Source organism: Rhamphochromis sp. 'chilingali' (assembly GCF_963969265.1).
Source record: "Rhamphochromis sp. 'chilingali' genome assembly, chromosome: 12".
Taxonomy (NCBI): domain Eukaryota; kingdom Metazoa; phylum Chordata; class Actinopteri; order Cichliformes; family Cichlidae; genus Rhamphochromis; species Rhamphochromis sp. 'chilingali'.
In genome coordinates this window covers 35,252,002-35,278,334 of record NC_137939.1, presented here as the reverse complement: position 1 = coordinate 35,278,334, position 26,333 = coordinate 35,252,002, and the positions used below count along the sequence as shown (strand labels likewise).

At 41.6% G+C, this 26,333-nt stretch overlaps 1 protein-coding gene across 2 annotated transcripts; it reads right to left on the bottom strand.

Moving 5' to 3' along the window:
* Positions 1-126: 126 nt before the first annotated feature.
* On the bottom strand, positions 127-25,622 carry LOC308407737 (microfibril-associated glycoprotein 4-like). Of its 2 annotated transcripts, none has more exons than XM_080899579.1 (8): positions 25,457-25,622; positions 4,224-4,322; positions 3,878-3,948; positions 2,484-2,642; positions 2,365-2,403; positions 2,101-2,197; positions 725-892; positions 127-473 (listed from the first exon to the last, which is right to left on the bottom strand). In XM_080899579.1, exons 3-8 carry the CDS (start codon positions 3,905-3,907, stop codon positions 220-222), a joined length of 747 nt encoding a protein of 248 aa, XP_080755705.1. In that variant the 5' UTR covers positions 3,908-3,948; positions 4,224-4,322; positions 25,457-25,622; the 3' UTR covers positions 127-219. The 2 variants fall into 2 exon arrangements, with proteins under 2 accessions (XP_080755705.1, XP_080755704.1); XM_080899578.1 differs by having other exon boundaries at positions 4,238-4,322.
* Positions 25,623-26,333: the final 711 nt, after the last annotated feature.

Here is a 26,333-nt window from a genome sequence, read left to right as displayed (position 1 = left end):
TTCACACACGTCTGTCATTGCAACATATTTATGGTGATGTATGAAAAACTGCTGCTGGTTTATTTTATTTGACTGCTTCGTTCAAAAACATGAGTCAGCTGTACTGCACTGGTGGATTTTCAGCTCAAAGAAAGGTTACATGATTAATGAGAGAAAAGAAAAGAAATTAATCATCAGAAAGCAGTTGCTAAAATTTTGCTGAATGTTTGTCCTGCAGATTTACTGCACGAGACGAAACTTCATGCTCATGGCCTTCATGGAGTAGCCCCAACCCTTCCATTGGTACCACTCCATTCCAGTTGCACCATAAGTGCTCATAGCTCCCCAGCGATAAATACCATTAGGGTTTACATGGTGACAGTTGTTGTACCAAAATGCCCCCAGGTATATTTGGGCACAGCTACCGGAAGACCCATCCTGATCTTTGTCAAAGGTGGAGAACTTCATTCCATTGTGGTAAGTCAGACCATCCCCTGCAGAAACACAACAAAAACAGAGAGTTTTTTAAATAAACTTGCTTCACACAGGCATCGTGTACAGCATGGCAAAACAAGGAACAACCGGAGGACTGGTGCTATTTATACACAGTCACAGGAAACAGATGAGACAAGAATATTTGAGAACAATGAGGGAATAAGTGAGGACTGGGACAAGAAGTAAAACTGACATGCATTAATCATTTGTCTTTTACATAGATTCTTTACCTCCATATCACCTCACTTACCTGCCCCTCCATTATTGAATCCAGCAATAGTCAGTTTGTATCCGTCACATTCAGCATCAACCTTGAATGAAGAGTAACGAGCAAACACTTCCTTTCCCAGAAAATCCCTCATGTCGACCCGCAGCTCAGATTTTTGCTGGGATGTCAGGGCACTGACGATGTCAAGACCTGAAAACACACAAACACACACTGATAATGAAGAAGTATAAAAGCTGACAGAGCTGGAAATCATTCAGTAAAATACCTAGTGATCTGCGATTATAGAGTTTGCTGGAACAAACTGCCTTTAAAGAAATTGTACAATACAGAGATTGGCTGGCAAAACCCCATCACCACCTCCTTGCGGTGCCAGCTGACAACCACGACCGTTGGGAAGTGGGCCAACGGCGAGGGTCGTTGATGTCAGGGGGAGCGACGCGCCGGTCAACGCATTCTTTGGTTGCACCGAATGCAATGCCAACCCAAAATTTAGACACGAATATTAGGACATCCCCCAGAGACGACCTGTGTCATCCTCGCCCAAATGACGTGAGAAGAGGACGAGGGCTAGCTGCCAGTGGACGAGGGAGGCCAAAGAAGGTAGTCCAATTACAACGCCTCAGTAGAGGCTCAGCTAGAGTCTCTCCGGTAGTTCCACAGCAGTACAAGAGCAGCATCTACTGGCATAATGAAATATAACCATGGTCTGGCAACACATAACAATGTCAAAATAAGTCACAATAATAAACAAAAAATAAGGGGGTAATTGGTTTTCTTACAAAAATAACCATGTAGCTTTTTCCAACCTGCTACACAGGCACTCCTTTTGGCTGCAGTGGTTATTATTATATTTACATGCTTCCAGCTCCCGTTTCTACTCGGTGACAACTCGTACTTTTCAACTCTCCTTTTTCTCTCGAGGCTACATTCTTTAGGGTTTTGCCTGTAACACTCTGCTTATATTGCCTTCATATTAAATTATTTTTTGAATAATAATTTTTGAAAATATTGCTTCATGTCATTATGCAGCAAGTAGGGGTGACATGGGCCGCGAGACTGAGACACAGGCATTAGAGCCTCTTAAAGCATGTTTTGTTTGGAAGCGTGGAATTAGCATGGAATTTCCAAAAATAGAGAGGGCATAGTCTCACATATGAAACAGGAAAAGACCTTGTGTAATCCATTTATTTCAACAAAGTAACTGTATTCTGAGTACCACCTTTTTAAACCGAAACTGTAACAGAATACACTTACTCATATTTAGTATTTTAAATATGTGACGGCGGTATATGTACTCCGTTACTTTACAACACTGTGAAGGACTGAAGGTTTGAACAGTTTGAGAATGGTCAGATTTTAATTTAAATGATTTTGTCATAGACAAAATAAAGTCTCACCAAGCCAGTAATCTCCATTGGGGTTTCCGAAGCCCATCTTGTAGTGATTCCAGGGTCTGTAGAAGTTCAAGGAGCCATCCACCCTCTTGTGGAACACCTGGAAGAGGGGACAGTGTGGCCAGTTAATAAACATGAAAAATGTCAGGAAGTGAAATTTTCAGACAGCAGAGCTATGATTTTATAATTTCCTCCAGAAGGAAGTGTTCATACTGAAAAGTTACTTGACTGGAACTTTAACTGAAAAAAAAGAGAAAGAAAACTCACTGTCCAGCCTCCTCCCTCTAAGTCCATGTCACAGTACACCTGCAAACAAACATGTGTCACCTTTTAGCTTCTTGTAGCCTCAAACATTAGCTTTGTCTCCTACAGAGGCTGGACTGTACCTCGACAGCAGACTTTTCTCCAAAAGGGTAGATAGTGTACACGCCGCTGGGTCGGCTGCTGTCTTGTTGGTGGATGTCGTTGCAGTCCAGTGGCTGAATGATCTCTTTGGAACTTGTCAGCAGAGGAGCCAGGTGGAGGATGGCAAACACTGACAGCAGCTGGAACAAAGAGGAAGTTGTTGGTTTGATTGAAGGTGTCAGGAGTTGTTGTGTGGATGTGGAAAAGAGGGGACCCAAACGCTGAACTCGTGGTGAGGATTAAGGGTGTTTATTGGAGGATGAATGGATGAACAGAACAGGGAAGAAAGCAGGCTAAATGACTGAACTGAATGACTGACTGATCTGAACTGAAAGGCAAACGCGGAATAGACAGCAGTGACAACATCAATGACGCGACAACCCATATGGAAAAGATATATATATATAAATCTTATAAAGTTTGTATCTGTCTTGTGTGAAACTTGTATGAAAAGCAAACAAGAGTGAAAACAGATATAAGATCCCTTGAAAAATTATATAATGAAACTTGTATGTTTTGGATACTTACTAAAACAATGTATGAAGGTAATGAGAAAGTGGCCACTTTCATGAGTAATCACATATAAGTTTTTACTATTTCTTTTCCATATGGGAATGAACTGGTGAAATTGAGGAACTTAAATACACAGGCTGAATGATGACAATTGGAAACAGGTGAGTACACGGCTGAACTAACTAATGATGCATGGAATGAACTAGAACATAATACACTGGTGGACAGGCTGGCACAGAAAACTGGAAGTGAAAACATGGATGTGGAAAATAAACCAAACATGACAAAACTGAAAACGCTGGGTCAACGACCCAGGAAACTTGACAGAAGGAAGCTTTGAATTTCAGAGGAAAGATCAGCAGGCTCTTCGCTTCTTAACAAGCTCAGCAGAACCTGTGTTTCCCTCAGTGTTGCTTCTCAGGCTGCACTTAGCACTGTGTATTCATTATCAATATGTATTCATCTGCAAGCAGTCCAAGCTGTTGTGCATCTGTAGGCAACTTTGGAACATCACAGCTCCTCCTGTTGATGCTATTTTTGAATAAATCCCAGATTGCCCCAAAGACGAGCTCTAAATCATCTCTTCTTATCATTATTGCATAGGAAGTAACCCAGACAGTAAAGGTGACCTGTTGTCAGGTAATTACAGCCATGTGAAATATGAAGCCTGAAACAGTGAAGCTGGTCCTCTGCAGGACACTGTGTCAGTGTCACATTTTGTTTCACAGAGCTTTTAATACAAACCTGAACTTCATCCACTAATTTACATGGCTCAAGTCTAAAAGTCTAAAGACCATCAGTCCCACACAGGACACAAACTCTATTCTCCTGAGGTGAAAGGAGTTTTATCTTGCTCACGTACCTGTCCAGCCCATTTCCACTTGACATACATTGTCAGATTTCTGCTGTATTTAATGATCTGCTGATGTGGATCTGAAAGAAATAGACTGAGTTAAAGCAGAACATGCAGAGAAATCAGTTACCTACCTACAGAATTAAAGACAAACAAATCATTCAACAAATCAGTTATTAACAAATCATTTTTTAAAGTGTGCAAGCCGTTGTCGGAATTATAGTGATTGCAGTTAGTGTTCTATTATTTACTGTGGAATAGTTTCAAATGTAATGCTATTTACCTTTAGGGAAAACAAAGAGGCTAGGCAAACATAGCAGAGCTTTTGCAACTCTGTGAGATGTCAGAAACTCACCTGTGTGAACTCACCTGTGAGTCTAACCGAATGCTCTTTGTTTCTTCAACTTCAGTGTGTCCGAGTGCCCCAGGTACACTGCTTATATCTGCAGGAGGGCTGAGATGTCACAGCAGGTGATTATTTACATTTCTCCTAAAAAAATGCATCAGCAGGGAGTGGCCAGCTTAAAAGAAATGTAGATATTGAGGTGTCATATTCTATTTACTGTTCCATACCATCATTCAATATGTTGATCTTTTGGTTCAACAGCTCCTATTCTTGCTGGTGTTATGCAAGTTACTTATTTCTTCAATGATGGAACAATACAGGTGTGTTTTAAATTGACCAATATTCTAGCACCAGGAAGAACCATCATCAGACTTTGTCATTTACAAAAAATATATAAAAAGACAAACAAAACAAAAGTGACCTGGTTATTAATAGAAGAAATTTTTGAAGAACAAAATCTCATAACGTTTAAAAAAAAATAAACTGTACGGAACTAAACAGAAGAAAGAAGAAGAGAAATAACAAGTTAACATAAACCAGTGGCACACTCCACTTAAATGTGGCGATCGTGGCTCAAGAGTTGTAATCGGAAGGTTGCCGGTTCGAGCCCCGGCTTGGACAGTCTCGGTCGTTGTGTCCTTGGGCAAAACATTTCACCCGTTGCCTACTGGTGGTGGTCAGAGGGCCCGGTGGCGCCAGTGTCCGGCAGCCTCGCCTCTGTCAGTGCGCCCCAGGGTGGCTGTGGCTACAATGTAGCTTACCATCACCAGTGTGTGAATGTGTGCGTGAATGGGTGGATGACTGGATATGTAAAGCGCTTTGGGGTCCTTAGGGACTAGAAAAGCGCTATATAAATACAGGCCATTTACTGACGATGTGTCCCAAACTGGTAAAGTGTCTGGGCTGCCTTTCCTCATAACAGCCATCCCTCAAGATTTTCTCCATTTAAAGCAATGCATTATCAGAGACTGTAACATCTAGTCCTTTTTACTGAATCAGAACTCTGGAGTGATCCAGTGACCGCTGCGAAAGGGCAGCTGACAATCAGGGAAAGACCAGATGACAGCCTGGAAAGACCGCTAACAGGAGGGAATAGACCCTAACGGGGCTGGTGGGGGTTAACACCTCATACCAGCAGGATGCAGCGCTTTTTAGCGTACCTGGGTACACCCAATATTACTACGGAAATCTCAAAGGAGAAGATACCCTTAGGGTCTGCTAGAGCAGGGGCGGAAGAAGACGTTTTCCAGACGGATTTAATAGCAACGAACCACGGAACGGTACCAACGACGAATAGATCAACCAGTATTGCTAATAATGGACCATCAATGACGGTAGGAAAGAAGCTGCAGAACTGCATTTGTGGCTGGTCAAAACTAACAACTGACATGGGCCTTAAAATCCACCAAGGCAGGAAGAAGTGCCTCAGCGAGCTGAGAAAGGGGCCTCGCATTGACACATACTTTTTAAGAAGTAAGTCAAATCAGTCGACTGAAATCCAGAGGCTGGAGAATCCCCACAGTCCTCAGGGCATCAACACCCCGTTCAAAGTTCATTGTTGTACAGACTCCCCATAGTCCTCCCCCAGATTGGAACTCAGTCAAATCCAGCCAGTAGCAGTTCCCAGTCTAGATTTTAGCCAGCCACACCCAATATTAGATCCAAACTCAGGGCCCAGCCATTTATTATCGGTCCCTAGCTTGGAGTTTAGCCACCAACAGCTAGCAACACACTTGTGTATATATGTAAGCAGCCACAAGCAACACTACGTTCCAGCCCAGAGCTCATCCAGAAACAGCCAACAGAAACTTCCAACACTGAGTCTAGCCAACCACTACCAGCAAGGGGAAAGAAGATGGAAGGTAGGAAAAGATCAGATTCTGTGGCCCAGATCCAGTGAGAAAAGAGAGTGGGAAACCATTAACTCAGAACTGGCTCTTATACTAGATCAACAAAAGGGTCCAGTTGAAAGGAAGCTGGAGAACCCGGGAACCATCATCTACAGCTATGGGGCCGAGCGATTTGGGGTAAAGAATAAGACTCAGAGACAGCAGAAAGGCCATTTAAACCAGTTAAAGTCCAGGAGACAGCGGGAAATTGATAGATTAGTGAAAGAGAGAAGACAACTGAGGAAACACTGGAGGAGGGCCTATGAGACAGAAAGGGAGAGACTCACTGCACTGTAGGAGGAAATAAAGCAACAACTTACTAAGCATCGAAGAGCAGAACACCTCAGGCGACAACATAAGAAGAAAGAACGTACGAGGACCCTCTTCTACAGTAACCCATAAAACTTTGTTAAGGGCCTTTTTGTTGAAGAGAAGAGCAGGTTCCTCAAAATGCCCATAAAAGACCTGGGAGATCATCTCAGGAAAACTTACTCTGATGATCAGAGGCATGAGCCAGTTACCATTCCGACTGATATGCCGCCTATCCAGGTACCTGAACACCACATGGACATAAGACCACCAACATGGAGTGAAGTAGAGAAGGTAGTGAGGCAGGCAAGTGTAGCATCAGCCCCAGGACCTAATGGCATCTCATATAGGCTCTATAAAAATACCCCACAAGTCCTCAAATACCTGTGGAAGCTGATGATGGTAGCCTGGCAGAAAGGAGTGATTCCAAAGGCTTGGCGAAGAGCAGGAGGTATTCTGATCCCTAAGGAGAAGAACTCCTCATCCATCAGCCAGATCAGCCTGCTGAACGTAGAGGGAAAGATCTTCTTCAGTGTCTTGGCCCAAAGGCTATCTACTTTCCTGCAAAGAAACAATTATATTGACACATCAGTGCAGAAGGCCAGCATCCGGGGCTTCTTGGGATGTCTGGAGCATGCCAGCGTCATCTGGCACCAGATTCAAACTGCCAAGAAAGAACGAAGAGACCTTCATGTGGTCTTTTTAGACCTTGCCAACGCCTTTGGGTCAGTGCCTCACGAGATCTTCTGGATGGCCTTCAACTATTTCAGCATACCAAACCACAAACCACACCTACTTTCGGGATTTACAGTTTTGTGTGACAGCTGAGAACACCACCACAGCCTGGCAGCACCTGGAAATTGGAGTTATTGGAGTTAATAGTTGGAGCTATGCCCACCAACTATTAATAGAATTGAATCATCTGTTTTTTACCTGTTGGAGTTCAGGGTCTGGTTGCTGGGCTATGATCAGCATTCACTCAGGTTTCACTATTGTTTATTGGCTAACTTAGCATTAGCATTCCGTCTGGCTAGCTTATTGTTAGCATGCTGTCTGAGCAGGTGCTTGCAGAAAGCCAAAGTTGTGTTAGACACATAATGCGGTTGTTTCTGTCCTGGATGCAGTTTCCATTTTACCATCATGCTGTACTCTTTTGTTCAGTAATATTGGTTGCAAATCCTTTACTGGCAATTACAGTCTAAAGTCTTGAACTCATGGACATCACCAGATGCTGGGTTTCCTCATTTACTGAAGGGCTTTCAGTGGCTATTTTTTGTGGGCCTTTCTGTCTGAAGTTTGGTCTTAAACAAGTGAAATAGATGCTCAATTGGGTTAAGATCAGACTTTAGATCAGACTTTAGATCTTAACCCATACAAATACAGGGAGTGCAGAATTATTAGGCAAATGAGTATTTTGTCCACATCATCCTCTTCATGCATGTTGTCTTACTCCAAGCTGTATAGGCTTGAAAGCCTACTACCAATTAAGCATATTAGGTGATGTGCATCTCTGTAATGAGAAGATAAGATAGAACTTTATTAATCCCTCGGGTGGGTTCCTCTGGGAAATTCGACTTCCAAAAAAAGCACAGCAACGACCGAAGTTACAGTTACAGAATTGTTATATATATATACATACACACACACACTACAGCTTAGTTGTTCCCCCCTCCTTTGTCCTCCTGTTTCCCCTCCCTCTCCCCTCCAGGGAGGAGTTAAACAGTCTGATGGCGTGTGGGACAAAGGAGTTTTTAAGTCTGTTAGTTCTTGTCTTGGGGAGAAGCAACCTGTCACTGAACAGACTCTTCTGGTTGTTTATGGCCGTGTGCAGAGGATGCCCAGCATTGTTCATAATGTCCAGCAGTTTCTTTAGTGTCCTTTTCTCTGCCACTGTCACCAGAGTGTCCAGCTTCATGCCGACCACAGAGCTAGCCTTCCTGATCAGTTTCTCCAGCCTGGATGAGTCCCTGGATGGTGTGGTCTAATGACATCAACACCCTATATCAGGTGTGCATAATTATTAGGCAACGTCCTTTCCTTTGGCAAAATGGGTCAAAAGAAGGACTTGACAGGCTCAGAAAAGTCAAAAATAGTGAGATATCTTGCAGAGGGATGCAGCAGTCTCAAAATTGCAAAGCTTCTGAAGCGTGATCATCGAACAATCAAGCGTTTCATTCAAAATAGTCAACAGGGTCGCAAGAAGCGTGTGGAAAAACCAAGGCGCAAAATAACTGCCCATGAACTGAGAAAAGTCAAGCGTGCAGCTGCCAAGATGCCACTTGCCACCAGTTTGGCCATATTTCAGAGCTGCAACATCACTGGAGTGCCCAAAAGCACAAGGTGTGCAATACTCAGAGACATGGCCAAGGTAAGAAAGGCTGAAAGACGACCACCACTGAACAAGACACACAAGCTGAAACGTCAAGACTGGGCCAAGAAATATCTCAAGACTGGTTTTTCTAAGGTTTTATGGACTGATGAAATGAGAGTGAGTCTTGATGGGCCAGATGGATGGGCCCGTGGCTGGATTGGTAAAGGGCAGAGAGCTCCAGTCCGACTCAGACGCCAGCAAGGTGGAGGTGGAGTACTGGTTTGGGCTGGTATCATCATAGATGAGCTTGTGGGGCCTTTTCGGGTTGAGGATGGAGTCAAGCTCAACTCCCAGTCCTACTGCCAGTTTCTGGAAGACACCTTCTTCAAGCAGTGGTACAGGAAGAAGTCTGCATCCTTCAAGAAAAACATGATGTTCATGCAGGACAATGCTCCATCACACGCGTCCAAGTACTCCACAGCGTGGCTGGCAAGAAAGGGTATAAAAGAAGGAAAACTAATGACATGGCCTCCTTGTTCACCTGATCTGAACCCCATTGAGAACCTGTGGTCCATCATCAAATGTGAGATTTACAAGGAGGGAAAACAGTACACCTCTCTGAACAGTGTCTGGGAGGCTGTGGTTGCTGCTGCATGCAATGTTGATGGTGAACAGATCAAAACACTGACAGAATCCATGGATGGCAGGCTTTTGAGTGTCCTTGCAAAGAAAGGTGGCTATATTGGTCGCTGATTTGTTTTTGTTTTGTTTTTGAATGTCAGAAATGTATATTTGTGAATGTGGAGATGTTATATTGGTTTCACTGGTAAAAATAAATAATTGAAATGGGTATATATTTGTTTTTTGTTAAGTTGCCTAATAATTATGCACAGTAATAGTCACCTGCACACACAGATATCCCCCTAAAATAGCTCAAACTAAAAACAAACTAAAAACTACTTCCAAAAACATTCAGCTTTGATATTAATGAGTTTTTTGGGTTCATTGAGAACATGGTTGTTGTTCAATAATAAAATTATTCCTCAAAAATACAACTTGCCTAATAATTCTGCACTCCCTGTAGTATCTAGTGTATCATATGGTACCCCAATTGGAAGGCTCTCATTTTCTACTTTCTGAAACCTTTTTAATTTACACCAACAATTTAGCTGTAACAGAATTGAGAAACTGACATTACCCATGTGTGACCATAGACTATAAATACTTGTGATACCTGCTGTTAAATCTCATCTGTGGTTGTACTTCAGAAGTCCTGTGGGTACCGTAAAGACTCATGTATGCACACAAACCTCAATTTTTTTGCTCTCTGATCCTCTTTCTCTTGGCTGTTTCCTTCAGGTTTCCACAGTGAATGATCCACCTCCATCTAACCCTATTCTCTACATCCTCTTAACTCACACCAACTAAATTCCTGTTTTTTATTTCACTTTTGCAAGTTTTTTTTAAAATCTTTTATCCTGGATGTCTTAAACAGTTTAGGAGTTGGCTATGATGGTGATGTCAATAGGAGTGCTCTGAAAAATCCTCTCGGTGGTGAGAGGTCTTAGGGGTTTTAACTTGACCCATTTATTTTTTTTATCTTATGAGCAACAAAGTTTGTTCATCACATTTTTAATTTACACTTGTTTGGCACATGCTTTAAACAATCTGAGGCTAACTAAAAACTAATAGCTAAATAAAAAGTTTTAGGTTAATTCACAATTGATAATCTGATTACACTCAATCTCACTCTATTAATTATTGAGATGATTAATCAATCATTTCAATAATTAAACTCACTATAAAATAGTTTGGGCCCTATATGTAGCCCAAACTTACTTAAATAATCAAATATTTTTGTATTTATACGAAAAATCAAAAATTAATTTTATTCATGTTTCTACACTTTAAGTCACTTATGTTTTTCATACACAACTTGTATTTTAAGTGCTGCTCAAATAAATACTCTGTATGATACACAGGTCAAGCATTTAACGACACAATAACTATAAATGCCAGCCTCTTTATACCTATATGTGGACTCGTCTTAATCCAAGTGGCCCAGATTAATTAATGTATAACATAAGGAATTACTGAAAAGAACACTCAGCAAAAAAAGCATGCCTTTACCTCATTAATCTGGAAAAGTTCAGGCCACCTAGCTTTAAACTCCCCAGCAGTTGGACTTCCCTGCACCACCTCTTGTGTACGGTAGGAAAATGTTCTTGACATCTTCTGTCTTACATCTGAGGCACCGTTTCTTCGTCTGACGTCGGTCAAAAGCTCAACCCTGATGTTTTCTAGACTGTCATCCGTTTCGCCAGCTGGGTGTAATGGACAAAAATTGACCTCAGCCTTTTTAGGCTTCTTAACATTTTTGGCTACGAGGCAATCATCACTGGATTTGTTTTTCAAAGCATTTATAGTCACTTCAGTACGGAGCCCCCCAGGGGACATGGGAGAAAAAAAAATTAGGGAGGAAAAAAAAAAATTAGGGAGGAAAAAAAAATTAGGGAGGAAAAAAAAAATTAAGACGGACTTTTGCGAGATCTCGCAAAAGTATTGCGAGATCTCGCAAAAGTTTTAGCCGCATTCTTCGGAGGCCGCCAGCTCGAAGCCGACCGGGAGGTCGAGGCACGATGTGCCGGGAAAGTGGTGTTCCTCTCGGCTGTAGTAGGTCTCGACTTCCCGTTAGCTTCGAGCTAGTGGGTGTCAGATCTCCAAAAACGTCGGAGCTCTTTTGCAAATATGTGATGTCTTGTAAACCGAGCAGGTATCTGACGTTTACACAACTACATTCACGCCTCAAAATATCTTAAAAGTGTATTTTGTGACCCAGAAAGAGTAATATTACAACTAAGTAGCTGCCGCCATTGTTGGAGTTTTGCGAGATCTCGCAATACTTTTGCGAGCGCTCGCAATACTTATTGCGAGATCTCGCAATACTTTTGCGAGCGCTCGCAATACTTTTGCGAGATATCGCAAAAGTCCGTCTTAATTTTTTTTTTTCCTCCCTAATTTTTTTTTCTCCCCTGTCCCCTGGGGGGCTCCGTACTTCAGGACAGCCAATGTTGTGCATCTTTGTCCTGTAATTAGCCATCTTATATTTCAGGCTAATCATCCAGCCATAGTAACCCGTGGCAGATGGCTCTCGCAGACAAGGAAATTTTTTGATCAGTGCCCCTGCAACTTCATCTATTTGGTAATTTTGAGGATAAGCAGTAAACTGAAAAATCGCCTCAGCAAGCTTCTCTAAGATGTCAGATTTAACACCTGAAGTAATCTTGAGCCGAGTTCCAGTTTCTCTGAAGGTCTCATTTCCACGCTGAAGTTGCACCTCTACATTGAATGAAAATCGAGGAATAGTAAACTCGCGAGGCCATGCACATGATCTCAGCTCACTGTCTGTCTGACTGTGGTAGAATTATGGTGCTGTCTGAGTTGGATGAAGACGATGAGAGACTGGAGTTTCTTTGAATACTTTGTGGACTTGCAGATGAGTCAAGACTGCATGTGGGATACTACTTTGACAAAGATGCACTTGTATCCAGATTTGCCATGTACACAAGTTTGATTGTACTTCTGCCTTGAATGTCTTGCATTGATGTTATGTTCATAAACTCATTGTTGAAGTCAGGATCCAAGAATTGAATACGAAAGTCTGTTTCAATTCCAAATGCTTGGCGAATTGTGCTCTGAAGATCAGTCAAAGTTCTTGGCATCCCTGATGGAACGTCAAGTCTCCTAAAATCATCATCTGCCACGAAGACTCTCAGCTTCAGCTACAATCATGCCGGGTCTGTAGTTTGTTCCATTCACAGAAGCATTCCTTGTGAGCTGAATATGGGTAATATCAGGGAATTTAATCTTCAAGTCTCGCTGTACATCATGATGCAGAATGTCATCAGAGACAGTAGAAACAGCTGAGACAGTTAGGCTCGGCCTTACAGTTGTGACAGACTCCAAGTGGTATGCCATCATGAACTGATGTTTCACTGCCAGTGACAGTAGCACATTTTTAAAGCACCGTGTGTGACAAACAACCTGTTTGAAAAAACTGTGCTTTGCCTCGAACCTCATGGTCCACATGCCAACAAGTGGCCCAAAGAATTTAATCATCTGTGGATAATGCTCCACAAAACGATGTTTTGGTAACAGCTTCAGTCCTGGAAACAGCTCTTTCAACCTACATCTGTGGTCAGAGACTCTAGACTCAAGGAAAGCAATTGATTGTTCTGTGTGTACTGGTGCAACAACTAGTTCAACAATGTCCTTTAGGTCCAAAATTACCTGCCAAGCTGTTTCATCTGGAGGTACCAAGTGTCCTACCAACAATGGAAGGAATTGTAAGAGACTCCAATTTTCATGAGCATTTCCTCCAATGCTTTTGTTCTGCATGAAAGGCCTGGGAATAGCATGAGGGCGATTACTCTTGTCTGCCCATTTGTAGGGAAATGTCAGAATGGACTCATTGAGGCTGTCAAGTGTAAAATATTTTTTCAAAATTAAGATATTCAGGCAGTATGCCAACTCAACTGGTAATATGCCCTCAAAAATGTCATGTGCAATATCTGGAGGATATCCACTGAAATGGGAGAGATGTGCGGAGAAAACACACCGTCTTTTAACACCGTGACATGGTTTTGCATTACTCTGTGCAGAACTTACATGCATTTCATGTGTCTCTTTGCTTCTCAGAGTAAACGCGCCTGAACTAGCCTCTGTTTCTTGAATATCAGATCTTTTGGCCTCACAAAATCTGCAAAAGTATTCACCTGAAAAACTCCAATAAATCCAGAAATACTGTGTGCTCCTAAATGATCTGCTATGACACACTGTATTGTGCCCCTGACAAATTCTCCAAGATGTGCAATAAAAATCCCTTGACTTTCCAAAGTAACAAGATCACTCAACAAGGGCTCTAGAATCTTTTCATATCCAAATGTCTTTACATCTTCAGACTTGCAGAGTAAAGCCAGATAAATGGAAATCAGTGATGAATGGCAAGCAGGTGGTAAATTGCTAAGAGTCCAATATATGGCACAGATTTTGTGCTTTTTACGGGAAGTGCCAAGTGGATTGCAAATCTCAAAATCGTCAATATACAAATTCAGTAACACTCGCAATTCACCTGCTGATAAAAAACTGTTTTCTTTGAAAAACAACCCCTCCCTAAAAGACCTGTAAATCACTTCTTCCCCACTTTCTTCTGTTAAGCGACTACCATCCAAAACCTTAGCAAGAAGGTGGCAATCACTGAAAAGCTGCTGTAAAACCTTTAAAACTGGAACATACTGAAATGTTCTTTTTTTTTTTTCATCCAAAACATACTCTACAGGCTCTACAACTTTAAAATTTTCCTTGTAGAAATTTTTGTGCTTAAAGGATGTTGCTAGGGGACAGCCTTTACCTACCGATTTATACACAGGATTAGATGTACACAGTGCAGATGCAAGTTCTTCAATGACTGACTGGTCTATTTGCAAGCTGTGACTGTTTAATGTGTCTTGGATAACTTTTGCTGCACTACACAAAGATGCTGTGCCCAACAAATACTGAAATTCCTCCAAAAGTTCATCAACTGCAGCACTTGGAACGTGAAAAATATTTTCTAGTTTTAATCATTTGGCAATTTGGATTTTCCAATTAACCTATCCCCACAAGCTGCATGTCTTTGGACGGTGGGAGAAAGCCGGAGTACCCGGAGTGAACCCACGTAAACAGGTAAACCTGTTTCTTCATTACCTGTTCAGCTCTGATGATTCAGTAAAAACTTCTCCTGGTTTCACCTTCATGTTTCTTTCTCACCACATATCCAAACCTACATCATGACCAGCAGCTATTACGGCTGTGGCTCCAGAAAACACAAGCTGATACTAGAAAGTAATATTAAAAAACAGCAACAGCTTATCAAGCTTAAACGTGCTGCTGTTGTTTATCTGCCGTTTTCCTCTTTCTAGCGCAAACTGGGCGATTAACAAACGAGAGACGGGACTCGCGACAGAAAAGCCGATCAGCTGCTAATTGATCAGTTTCATGATTGAAGTAGCAACAGGAGAGGGAGGGGGAGAATGAGGGAAGAAGTTTTAGCTGTTCAGCGTAAAGACGCCAAATAACTCCATCTTTGTGTCTTTTTTCATTCTAGCTGAAGTACGAAACAAATCGCTTCCTTTCCCCCTCAATACAAAACCCCAACAGCCAGTCCAGCTGTGGCTCCATACATCGGTTGTTAAGCTCAACATGGAAATACTATGGAAACATACAGAGATGAACTTACACACTTGCTTTACTTCTCTGTGTTAGTTTTCTCTGAGATTAAATGCAGCGGTTTGGAAGCACGTAGCGAGACTTCAAATGCCAAACCAGACCGCTGACAGGTCTTGCACTCAACAGCTCTATCAAGTGAAGCAACTTCTTTTCTGAGTTAATTTCAGTCCTGACAAACCTCACTCTCAGTGCCTTTTGATCTCACATTTTTGGCAACCACTGAATTATTCTCCTCCACAGTTTACAACCATTATTTGTTTCTGCACAAAAGACGTTGCGCAACGCCAATCCTACTTATTTATTTCCTGCTGCACCCCTGACTGTGCAGGTGCGTTCAGAAGCCCCCTCCCCCGCCCGACGATTCCTTAATGCTAATGTTGTGGCGGGAGGGACGATTTCTCAATTTAAAACTGCAGGCTGTCTGTACAGTGAACTTTACAGCTAACTACAACAGAGAAATTGCCTCGTTTCATAATTTGTTAGTACAAAGAGTGCCACCAGAACTAAGCTAAAAACATATGACATTTTAACGTAGCAGTTTTCATCAATACAATTACTCTTTTAATAGAGCAGTAGCTAATAGCGCACATAGCTAGCTTAAGTCAAATCACGACAAAGTTCAGAGGTGTACAACTACTTAGACTTCTTTCTCCATGTGTACACGTCTTAAAGAGTCAACATGCTTTGACTGAGGTAAAAAAAAATAAAACAAAAACGACCGTAAAAGGTTTACTTACCGAAGCTAGACCACCTTTATATGAAGTTGTGCGATTAACTTGAACCCGCTTGCAGCACACAAAAAGCGTCCGCTTTTTCAGTCCGCGCGCAAAATGGTGGCCTGTCCTAATGCATGTGCAAAATGGCCCAGCAGGATGCTATGAAAAACATACTTAAGTATTTTGAGCTGCATTTAATTAACTAAAATTAATTGGATTATAACGCAGGGAATGTATTCTGGAGTTACTCGAATTATATATGTAGACAGGACTCATTTGAATTAAAAAGATATACCAAAATAAAATATGCTATATCTAAAAGGAGCCAATATCACTTTTTTCAGTGTATCTTTTCCATATGGGTTTGTACTGAAGGACATATTTAATCCTCCAAGAATACTTGTGTCCCTGGAGCCCAATGTAATGCCATATTTTCAGGGCCAACTATAATATTTCACTTTTATCTGAATTTAGAACCAGGACATTCGAGGTCATCCAGGCCATTAATTGATTTAGATTGATGTGTGTCATCTGGTTTCATGAACAAATGTAACTGGATTGCAATGGAAATGGGTGCAGAAATTTCAGATAATATTACCTAAGGGAAGCACGTGTCGTGTAAAAACGCAACGTAGTTTTGTTTGAACAGGCGAAGATCCTGAAACTAAATATACAGTTAGAGTTAAATTAAACAAGTCTGTTTGAACAGCAGCAGAAACATGAGCTACTTGAGGTTTAGAAGTCAACAATAAGATGACACAATAATCAAACATTGGCAGCATCAATGTCAACAGTTTCAAGAATTCTCCACTGCTAGCTAATGTGACCAACATCCGTCTTTCCCAGAACACATGATTATTTGCTCTGTGAATTTCCTTCCAGGTGTCCTGAAGTAACTGTAGAACATAAACATAATGTAAACATAAATTGTTCTCAATTTGAAGAAGACACACCTGATCAGTGATTGAATCTTAAAAGATGACTAGAGGTATTTAAGTAATAGCACGGTAGTAACTGTAAAACGTTATTAATTATTTTCCAGAGAGAAGTGTCAGTGATAAGAGATCACATGGATAATGAGGTAGGGTACACAGGATGCACTTGTAGATAAAAAAAAAAATGTATCAAACATTTTTCTTTATATATTATGAGATGATGATGAGATAGCCTTTATTTGTCAGTTGCAGGTCTTTTGCCCACAACCGAGATGACAGACCTTGCCGACCGTACATACAATACACAAACATCACATTGGGGAGACAGGTCAGGCTAGGTAGCGAGGAAAAAAACATCGAAATGTGTAACACAAAAGGATAATACAGGAATGCACAGATATCAACACACCATAGCACAATAAACACAGACAAGCAACATGGGAAAGAGTTCCAGTGTCTACATTTGATCTGGGACCGCTGCAATCTTTCGACTGCGCCTCCAACTGACCCGATGTCCACATCAGAGGGGAGGTAAGCGTTGGAGGTGGCGTTAGATCCGGGGTAGGGAGGTTGATGCGTCGGTGAGTGCTTATCAGTATGTGTGTGCGTGTTCAGAGTTCAACTGAGACAGTGTGCTTCGTCCTGCCAGGCTAAGTAAACAGTCTTCCAGCCAACCCAGGTGGCCTTTCATGGAATGGGAAGGAACAGACTAAACACAGTCGTTATCAGGGTGTTTTGTTTGGCTCCAGCCTTGCGACCGCAGCTGGCGCCAAAAGGCTATCCGCATGAAGTGATGGTGCTTTTTACTTTAGTGCGAACAGCTCATATGAATTTCAAAGCAGTTCTACAGTCCAACACTGGTCTCTCAATCTCCCGTTGGAGAGCCGTGAGCTTCACCATACTCTCTGCTCCGCTCTGTGATGTTGTCATTCTTGTGCTCAAAGAGCCGATTCTGAGAACTCACGGCAGTGTGCCTCCCCGAGATGTCATCCAATTTGCGCTCAGAGATGTTATTCCAAGCGAGCCCTTCCGAGATGTATCCAGTCTGCAGTCAGAGATCTTATTCGAGTATTCACGGCAGCCATCAGCCTTTCCAAGATCTTATCCGTGCTGACTCAATGAGTCCATTTTGAGAAACTCACGCCTCTCCCATCGTTCCAATCCCAGCGGGCAGCCTTGTGGGGGTTTGAACAGCCGGTTCCGCTTCCTTAATTCTTCGATAAGTCAGGGCCAAGCCAGCTCCGATCAGCCAGAACCCTGTTATCATGGTTCTGAATAGGTAGATATCTTCAGCACTCAGGCTCACCCGAGCCCAAACTTCTCGTTAAGAAAAGGGGTGTCAATTGCATTTAGGGACCAGTTGATCAAATCCATAATTCCTCTTTTAGGTTTTAGAGAACAGACTGTTAGAGAGTGTTCCAGGGAAAAGTAATACAAAAAACACGAGACTAGACAAGGACATAAGAGGCTAAGCAGGGAAGCTAAGGGAGAGGAGGAGAGGAGAAAAGTGCGACCGCCTTCGTCAAGAGCAAGATCATGTAAACTTCTCTAAGCTGGTTGAAGTTTTGAGCCATGGGTGGACATGACTCAAAAAGGGGGGAGAAGATCATAAACAACTTGATCCAATTTCCTTTTAAAAATCTTTTTCTGCAGGGACAACAGGAAAGGAGAAGAGTTGTAAATGCAGATGTTTCACCAGTTGACTCTAACCCCCGCAGGATGCCTACAGTGAGAAGATTTGAGGGGTTGATGGGAGTCATAAAAAGGAGTGTTGACCGAGCTACAGCTTTGAAAATAGCTGAAAGCCACATGGACAAACAATAAAATCAACTGATGTGTTTGAATGCCTATGTCTGTATACAGTTGATATGATTTTCAGAATGTTGATTCTTCTTGTTTGACTGTTGACATTCATTTGTTTACTTGCAAGTTGCAGTTTACTGTGTATGAGATCAATGAGAAGCAGGTTAACTACTTACATGTATTAACTGTGAACTTTTGAAGCAATAGGAGGTGAATGACGTGAGGAGCAGTGTATGAATGAAATCTACACTGACACTGTCAAAAACAAGGGTGCATAGGTTGAAATTTAAGTATACAATGACAAAAAGGGGGGAATGTTAAGTCAAATTGTTGAATATGTCATTGTGTTTCTTAAATTTGTACAGTCTTAGTTCAAGCAGTAGGATCAAAGCCATTCCTTTGATCCTGACCACCTCTCCAGCCACTCTGTGCTGGGGGAGGTTTTATTGTAGACACATCCCTTGTGAAGATTCTGTTTGTTGTTTGGTAAACTTCCTGCCCTTTTATGGCTTCACCTGTGTTGTGCATGGTGAAACAATAATAAGTGTCATGGGAATAAATAGCTGCGAGGGAAACTACTCTTTGAAGGATTTGGGCTAGAGACAGGTGATGAGCATTAAGCTCCACCGCCTGGTTCTGACCAAAGCTCTCCCTCGTTAGCGAGTTAACCCTCTTGAGGCAGGCGTTGCTGATTTGCAACAGTTAAAAACTAACAACCTGATTACCCCACATACATATTTTATGAGGTTTTTTTAGTAGTTTTACCACTGCAGGACTTGGTTGTGCATTAGCAACAAAAAGTTTAATTTGAGCCTGAGAGGGTTAACCCTCTGGGGTCGCTGGACGCCGGCGTGTCAAAATCACATGACCAAAAGTGCGGACTTCAAACTATATACCAGTTTTTGAATTGTGTCGATGGGCCACGTAAAACCAGAGTTATGATAAAAAATACACACAATGTTTTTTTATGAACAAAACAGTGGTGTTTACAGCGGGAAGAACGGTAAAAACGGCATTTTCTACAGACAGTGCTAGCAAACACTCTCCGCTTGCGAGCGAAAAAAGAAAAAGAAAAAAAAACCCTTCCCTATTGGTGTTAGAGTTTATGTCAGAGATTTACAGTTAACAAACAGTCAGATGAATAATCAACACTGAGACACTTAAGATTGACAACGTGCGGCACGGGTGAAAAGCTCAGAGCAAATCACACCGAACTGCAGTATTCGTTTATTTTTATAGGTTACATCGTCAATATGCAAATATAATCACATTTCCTGTTACGCAGGTCCTGATGCTGTCTGTGTGCAAGCTGTGTGTGTGTGTGTCACAAAGTATGTGTGTTGCAAGTCAATTTCTAAGAATAATATAATGCAAGTCAGCTTCTGCGGATATGTATTTCTGTGCTGGGGCCCGTTCTTCGTACGTCGCTTACTACATCCAAGATCAAATGACACATCCAAGATCAAATCATCGCGCTAACCGTGAGCTCGCTAATCCGGTTCCCCGAACACACCTGCTGTTGACGATTAGTACAGCTGGACGCAGTAATGTGACATCACTGGGTGTCGTAAAAGGGGCCACGCATCGATAGTAGAAACATTGATCGGCAACCCTCTGATTGGTCGGCGAAAATGTCGACGGAGCGCGCTCGGCTCGGTATTTTTCGGCAGCAGAGCAAGAACTCTTGAGTGAGGGATTTCAGGAGTTTCAGAGTTTAATCAGAACGCAAGGGAACACTGCAAAGGCTGCAAAAGCAAGGAGCGAGGGCTGGCAGGAAGTTGCTGACAAATTAAACTCGTAAGTAATTTAATAATAACAATAATAATGGAGTGGATTGATATAGCGCTTTTCAAGGCACCCAAAGCGCTTTACAATGCCACTATTCAGTCACTCTCACATTCACACACTGGTGGAGGCAGCTACAGTTGTAGCCACAGCTGCCCTGGGGCAGACTGACAGAAGCGAGGCTGCCATATCGCGCCATCGGCCCCTCTGGCCAACACCAGTAGGCGGTAGGGTAGATTTATTATATTACACTATATTATCCAATATTATATTACATTATATTATAATATGTTATATTTTATCCTCTTTCACATTAGAGCCACGACAGGACCCACTAGAACATGGGAACAGGTAAAAGTGAAATATAAGAATATCCTACAGAATGGTAATATTTATCACTTATATTGCTTTTAGTCTCTTGGAAAGAGACCCTGGAATAATCTGTTTGTTTATAACAGCAACCAAGAAAAGGGCAGAGGAAAAAAAGACAGGTGGTGGTCCTGCACCCCCTCGTCAACAAGTTGGTTAAGTGAATAATACCCTCACGGGAAAATCGATATCTCTCAATGAGCACACTGTCGCGCTGAGCTAAAGGATCCTGTCTGTCCCGCAATATACGCTGAATTCTGAGAACTCTCCTTATCAATCTCGCACCTTCCGCAATGGGTGGCTCGCGTATACGGACAGGACATGGCTGCGACAGGCTTCCCAAATCCACCTTCGCTTTTATAGCCGTGGTCTCTCATCTTGATTACACGAAGTAATTTACAATTGCTACTCTGAAATATGAATTAAATCTGTAATAATCACATACATGTAATAGAATGTTAATAGTACATTTCCCTTTTTTAGGAAATGACCTGTGTGAAATCAATAAATGGATCAGGTGCTGCATTGTCTTTAGTTACATTGATGTTATTTATTTATGGTGAAACAGTGGTGGAATATCGCTGTTGCTTTCGTATGATGACGCGGACATACCTGCGTGGCCGCGATCTAATCCTGTTTACATAAAGTAAACCTGCTCCCGAGCAGGTTTACGCTTACGGCTCTGTTGCTATGACAGCAAGTCCCGGATGAGCTTCGGGGAACCGACTGATCCAGGATCACGCGAAATCGTCAACAATCTAATCCGGCTAACCTACTTAGCGAGGTACGAAGAACGGGCCCCTGGTCTCTTGCGGTAAATCCCAGTGTCACAGGGTCAGCTTCCTGTTTCTACAGAAAACTGTGTCTGGTGAAATATGTGTAACATAACTTTTGAAGCATAAGCAAATAAAACAATAAAAACTCCCTAACAGTTTACCATGTCAGCCAATCAAAAAAATGATATGGCAACATGTGACATTTGGTTGTTTAGGCAGAAGGGGAAGTTTTTAGGAGTGACACCCGCGACGGAAAGCAGGCGAGCGAAAGACAGAGAGAGAGAGCGAGTTTTCATATGTGAGACATTTCATGTGTTTGGAGGCTGTAGTTAGTGTGTTGTGTAGTTATTGTTTTGTCTTGTGTGTCAGTTATACTGCTGAATTTCATATTTGCTCTAAAAAAGCCGTCAAAGGCAGATTCCAGTGTAAACGCTGTTCCCACATGGAAAACTGGACTGATGCACCTCCTGCTGTTAGACCTGCAGGGTTTAGGCCTGTGCTGTTCTCCTCTGTCTTATACTGAACACAAACTACAGTTTTTGGACTTGCACAAATAATTTGTGTGCCTTCTTATTTGATGCAGCACAGCTGATTGTTCTGTAAATAGATTTAACTATGATAATAGCAGTAGGTACAAAATTTTTATTTTATTTATTTAACCAGGAATGTCCCGTTGAGATCAAAGACCTCTTTTTCAAGGGAGTCCTGGCCAAGAGGCAGCACATTTCAAGACAAATACATACGAACAAACAAAGTTAAAATTACACAAAACAATTACACATTATTGAGGCAGCCTGTAGGCCTTTGAGTTTAGTTTTAAAAACATTTAAAGACAACAATTCAGTTAGTTTCCAGTCTTTCTGTAACATGTTCCATGAAAAAGGCGCAGAGTGGACAAAGGCTTTCTTACCCAGCTCTGTGCGGACAAGGGGAACAGACAACAGCAGCTGATCATTTGAGCGCAAGGAGTAAGAACCACTATTTGTCCTTGTGACCAAAGTACAAATATAAGGAGGCAGCAATCCAAGCATAGCTTTGTAAATAAAAGTGTACCAATGCCCCTGTCTTCTAATGGCCAAAGAAGGCCATTTTACTCTTAAGTACAAATCACAGTGATGGGTCAGGTATTTACAATTGGTAATAAACCTCAAGGAAGCATGATACATCATGTCCAACATTAGAAGACATGAAGAAGAAGCGTTCATATACAGAATGTCACCATAATCTAACACAGATAAAAAGGTTGCAGTGACAAGACGTTTTTTTACTGCAAAAGAAAAGCACTGTTTATTACGGAAGAAAAAACGAAGTTTAAGTCTCAGTTTCTTTACTAGTCTCTCTATATGTGGTTTAAAGGTGAAGGAGTCATCAATCCAGACACCAAGGTATTTATATTCATGAACTATCTCTATGACATTTCCTTCAAGGGTGGACACCACTGGAATAGGCTCCGGGACCTTCTTTGACTTGGAAAACAACATTAGCTTAGTCTTGTCAGCATTGAGAACTAATTTTAGCTGAATAAGTGAATGCTGGAAAGCAACAAAGGCTTTCTGTAGGGTTTCAATGGCCTGAGCAAGAGATGATCCATAACAGTAAATAACAGTGTCGTCAGCATAAAAATGCAAATTTGTGTCTGAGACATTTTGACCCAAGTCATTGATATATAAAAGGAACAGAAGGGGACCCAAAACTGAGCCCTGTGGCACCCCCTTGTGGACAGCAACAAATTTAGAACAAAGACCTTCAAGTTTAATGCACTGGGTTCTATTTTTCAGATAATTTGAGAACCACGCTAATGCATGTTCTGACAATCCAAGGCTGAGCAGTCTGTTTTTTAGGACTGCATGATCAACAGTGTCAAAAGCTTTTGAGAGGTCAATAAAGAGTGACGCACAGTACAATTTCTTATCAAGTGCCACAATAATATCATTTATCACTTTCATAGTGGCAGTGTTAGTACTGTGTTTTTTCCTGAAGCCTGACTGAAATTTGGAGACAATATCATTAGAGTACAAAAACTCTTTCAACTGGTCACAAACTAGAGATTCCAGGATTTTGGATAAAACACACAAATTTGATATTGGCCTATAATTAGTCAACACCGATGGATCACCTCCTTTCAATAAAGGCAAAACGAAAGCTGATTTCCAAACCGCTGGAATTTCTTTGGTTTTAATTGAAAAATTAAATAGAATTGAGAGTGGTTCTGCAATAAAATCAGCTGCCAACTTCAAAAAATAAGGTTCCATCAAGTCTGGACCAGGAGGTTTTCTGTGATCCAAAGCCTTTAAAGCTTTATGCACTTCATAAACACTAAAAGGTACAAAGTTAAAACGGTCTCCAGAAAACATAGAGAGTTCTGGGCAAGTATTTGTTAAAAAAGTTTCTGCAGAAGCAAACAAGGAACCCACTGATAGAAAGTGTTCATTAAAACAATTCAAAATTTCAGTTTTATCATTAATTGAGACTGAATCTTTTACAACAGATTTAGGAAAGGTTTGAGTCATTTTATTGGCGGAAAAAGACTTGATTACTTTCCAAAATTTCTGTGGATCATTGAGGTTCTCAGTGGTGACAGACAAAAAGTATTCAGATTTGGCCTTTTTAATAAGAGAAGTACATTTATTTCTAAGCTGTTTGAAAACAGACCAATCAGTGGAAGTATCTGTTTGTCTCGCCTTGTCCCATGCTCTATTACGCTTGTGTATGCTATCTGCGAGTGTCTGCGAAAACCAAGGATTTTCTCGACCTTTAATTCTAACTTTCCGTAAGGGGGCATGTTTATTAACAATTCCCATAAAACTTTCCTTAAAATATGTCCAAGCTAGCTCTACATCTGGTAATAGTCCGATTTTTTCCCAATTAACTAATGACAAATCATGATGAAAAGCCTGTTCATTAAATTGTTTAAGATTCCTTTTGCACACTATGCGTGGCTTACATTTTGGAATTTTAGCATTTCTGCAAACAGCAACAACACAGTGATCACTTAGGTCATTACAGAAAACACCAAGTGAAGAGAATTTATGAGGTACATTTGTTAAAACCAAATCAATTAATGTAGACTTTTCAGGGCATTTAAGATTTGGCCTGGTAGGAAGATAGACTAGCTGGGTAAGATTAATTGAATCGCAGAATTCTTTAAATTCACCAGAAGTTGCATTTAGCCAGTCCGAGTTCAAGTCTCCAGCCATTAGTAGTTCGGTATAATTTAGTTTAGCCAAAAGGTGCTTTAATGAAGATAATGCCTCTTTTGAAGCAGATGGGGGCCTGTAACACCCAGCAATGGTTATCGAAAAAGTATTAGCAATATCTACATTCAAGGCCAAAAACTCCATTTGTTTGCATATCGATTGGGACAGAACAATCGAAGCATTAAATCTTGATTTGACATAAATAGCTACACCGCCTCCTTTTTTTGGCCTATCAGTGCGATATACATTGTACCCATATATGTTAATGTCTTCATTAGTAATAGATTTAGTTAACCAAGTTTCAGAAATTATAACAACATCTGCATCTGTAGATTTAACCCAAATTTTGACCATGTCCATCTTCGGTAGTAGGCTGCGCACATTAAGATGAATATATTTGACACCAGACATTATTTTAAAATCAGAAGGAGTCTGGGAATATTGCAGTTCAGGGCCAGGATTTGGTTGCACATTTCCTGACAAAAGTAGAAGCAAGACAATCAACAACCTCTGTTTCGCCTTTGATTTGGGTTCAATGCTTTGATATGTTGAACCCGAGCTGAAACCTCCATTAAATGGGCAAATGAAATAAGTATGCAAGGCCAGAATAGACTGAAGTTTAGGTAAGTCTCTGGGCAAAACATGCATGAAACTAATGTCATGATCCAACTGAGTTGATAACTGCTCTGATTTTTGCAACATTATAGAGCGTGTTCCTTTTTCAAAATTCTCTTGTAGATAAAAATCATTTTCAGAGGTTCCCCTGCTATGTGTCCATAAGCAATTGCTTATCCGAGGGTCCAAAAAGGCCAAGAGGCAAATTAGAATAGTAAATACTGCCATCATCCACAATTTTAGTACTTAACAGAAGTGAACAGTACAGACCTCTGGGTGAAGCAAACCAGTTAGCTCCAGGAAAATGGCACCGGACCAGACCTAAGCCAGTTAACTCCAAAAGGATAGCGCTGGGCCAGGCCTAAGCCGGTTTACTCCTGGAGGACAGTGCAGGGGCAGATCTTAGCCAATTTGCTCCTGTGGGAAGATGCTGGATCGGGCCTAAGCCAATTAGCTCCTGAAGGACGGTGCAGGGCCAGGCCTAAGCCAGTTAGCTCATGGGAGATGGTACAAGGCCGGACCTAGGCCAGTTAGCTCCACAAGGATGGCACAGGGCCAGGCCTAAGCCAGTTAGCTCATGGGAGATGGTACAAGGCTGGTCCTTAGCCTGTTAGCTCCACAAGGATGGCACAGGGCCAGGCCTAAGCCTAAGCCAATTGACTCCTGGAGGACGGTGCAGGGCCAGACCCTAGCCAGTTAGCTCCTGGAAGATGGGATAGAGCCGGGTCTAGGCCAAATAACTCCAGGAGGACGGTACAGGGCCAGGCTAGGCTTGTTAGCTCCAGGAAGATGCATCCATCAACTTCCAAAGCATCTACCAACCACACGTTTTTCCAAACAATCCATGCAATATTAACTGTCTGGTTAAAAAATACGTTAAAAAAATTAGTTAAGAAATACGTTAAGAGATAGATTAAAAAATCTTTTAAAAACAACTAATTAGACGGACACGTAACACGTAACAAACAAAGAGCATGCTGCCATCTTGGACAATCTATGTCTCTTTGTCTTCACTGCAGGCACTCTATAATGACAACCTGATGGAAGCAGTTGAAAATCATTAAAGAGACGATGATCTGAACACAACAAGACAGAGGTTGCCTTCCTCAGCACCTGCCTGTTATAAAAGTCCACAAGCTGGACCTGA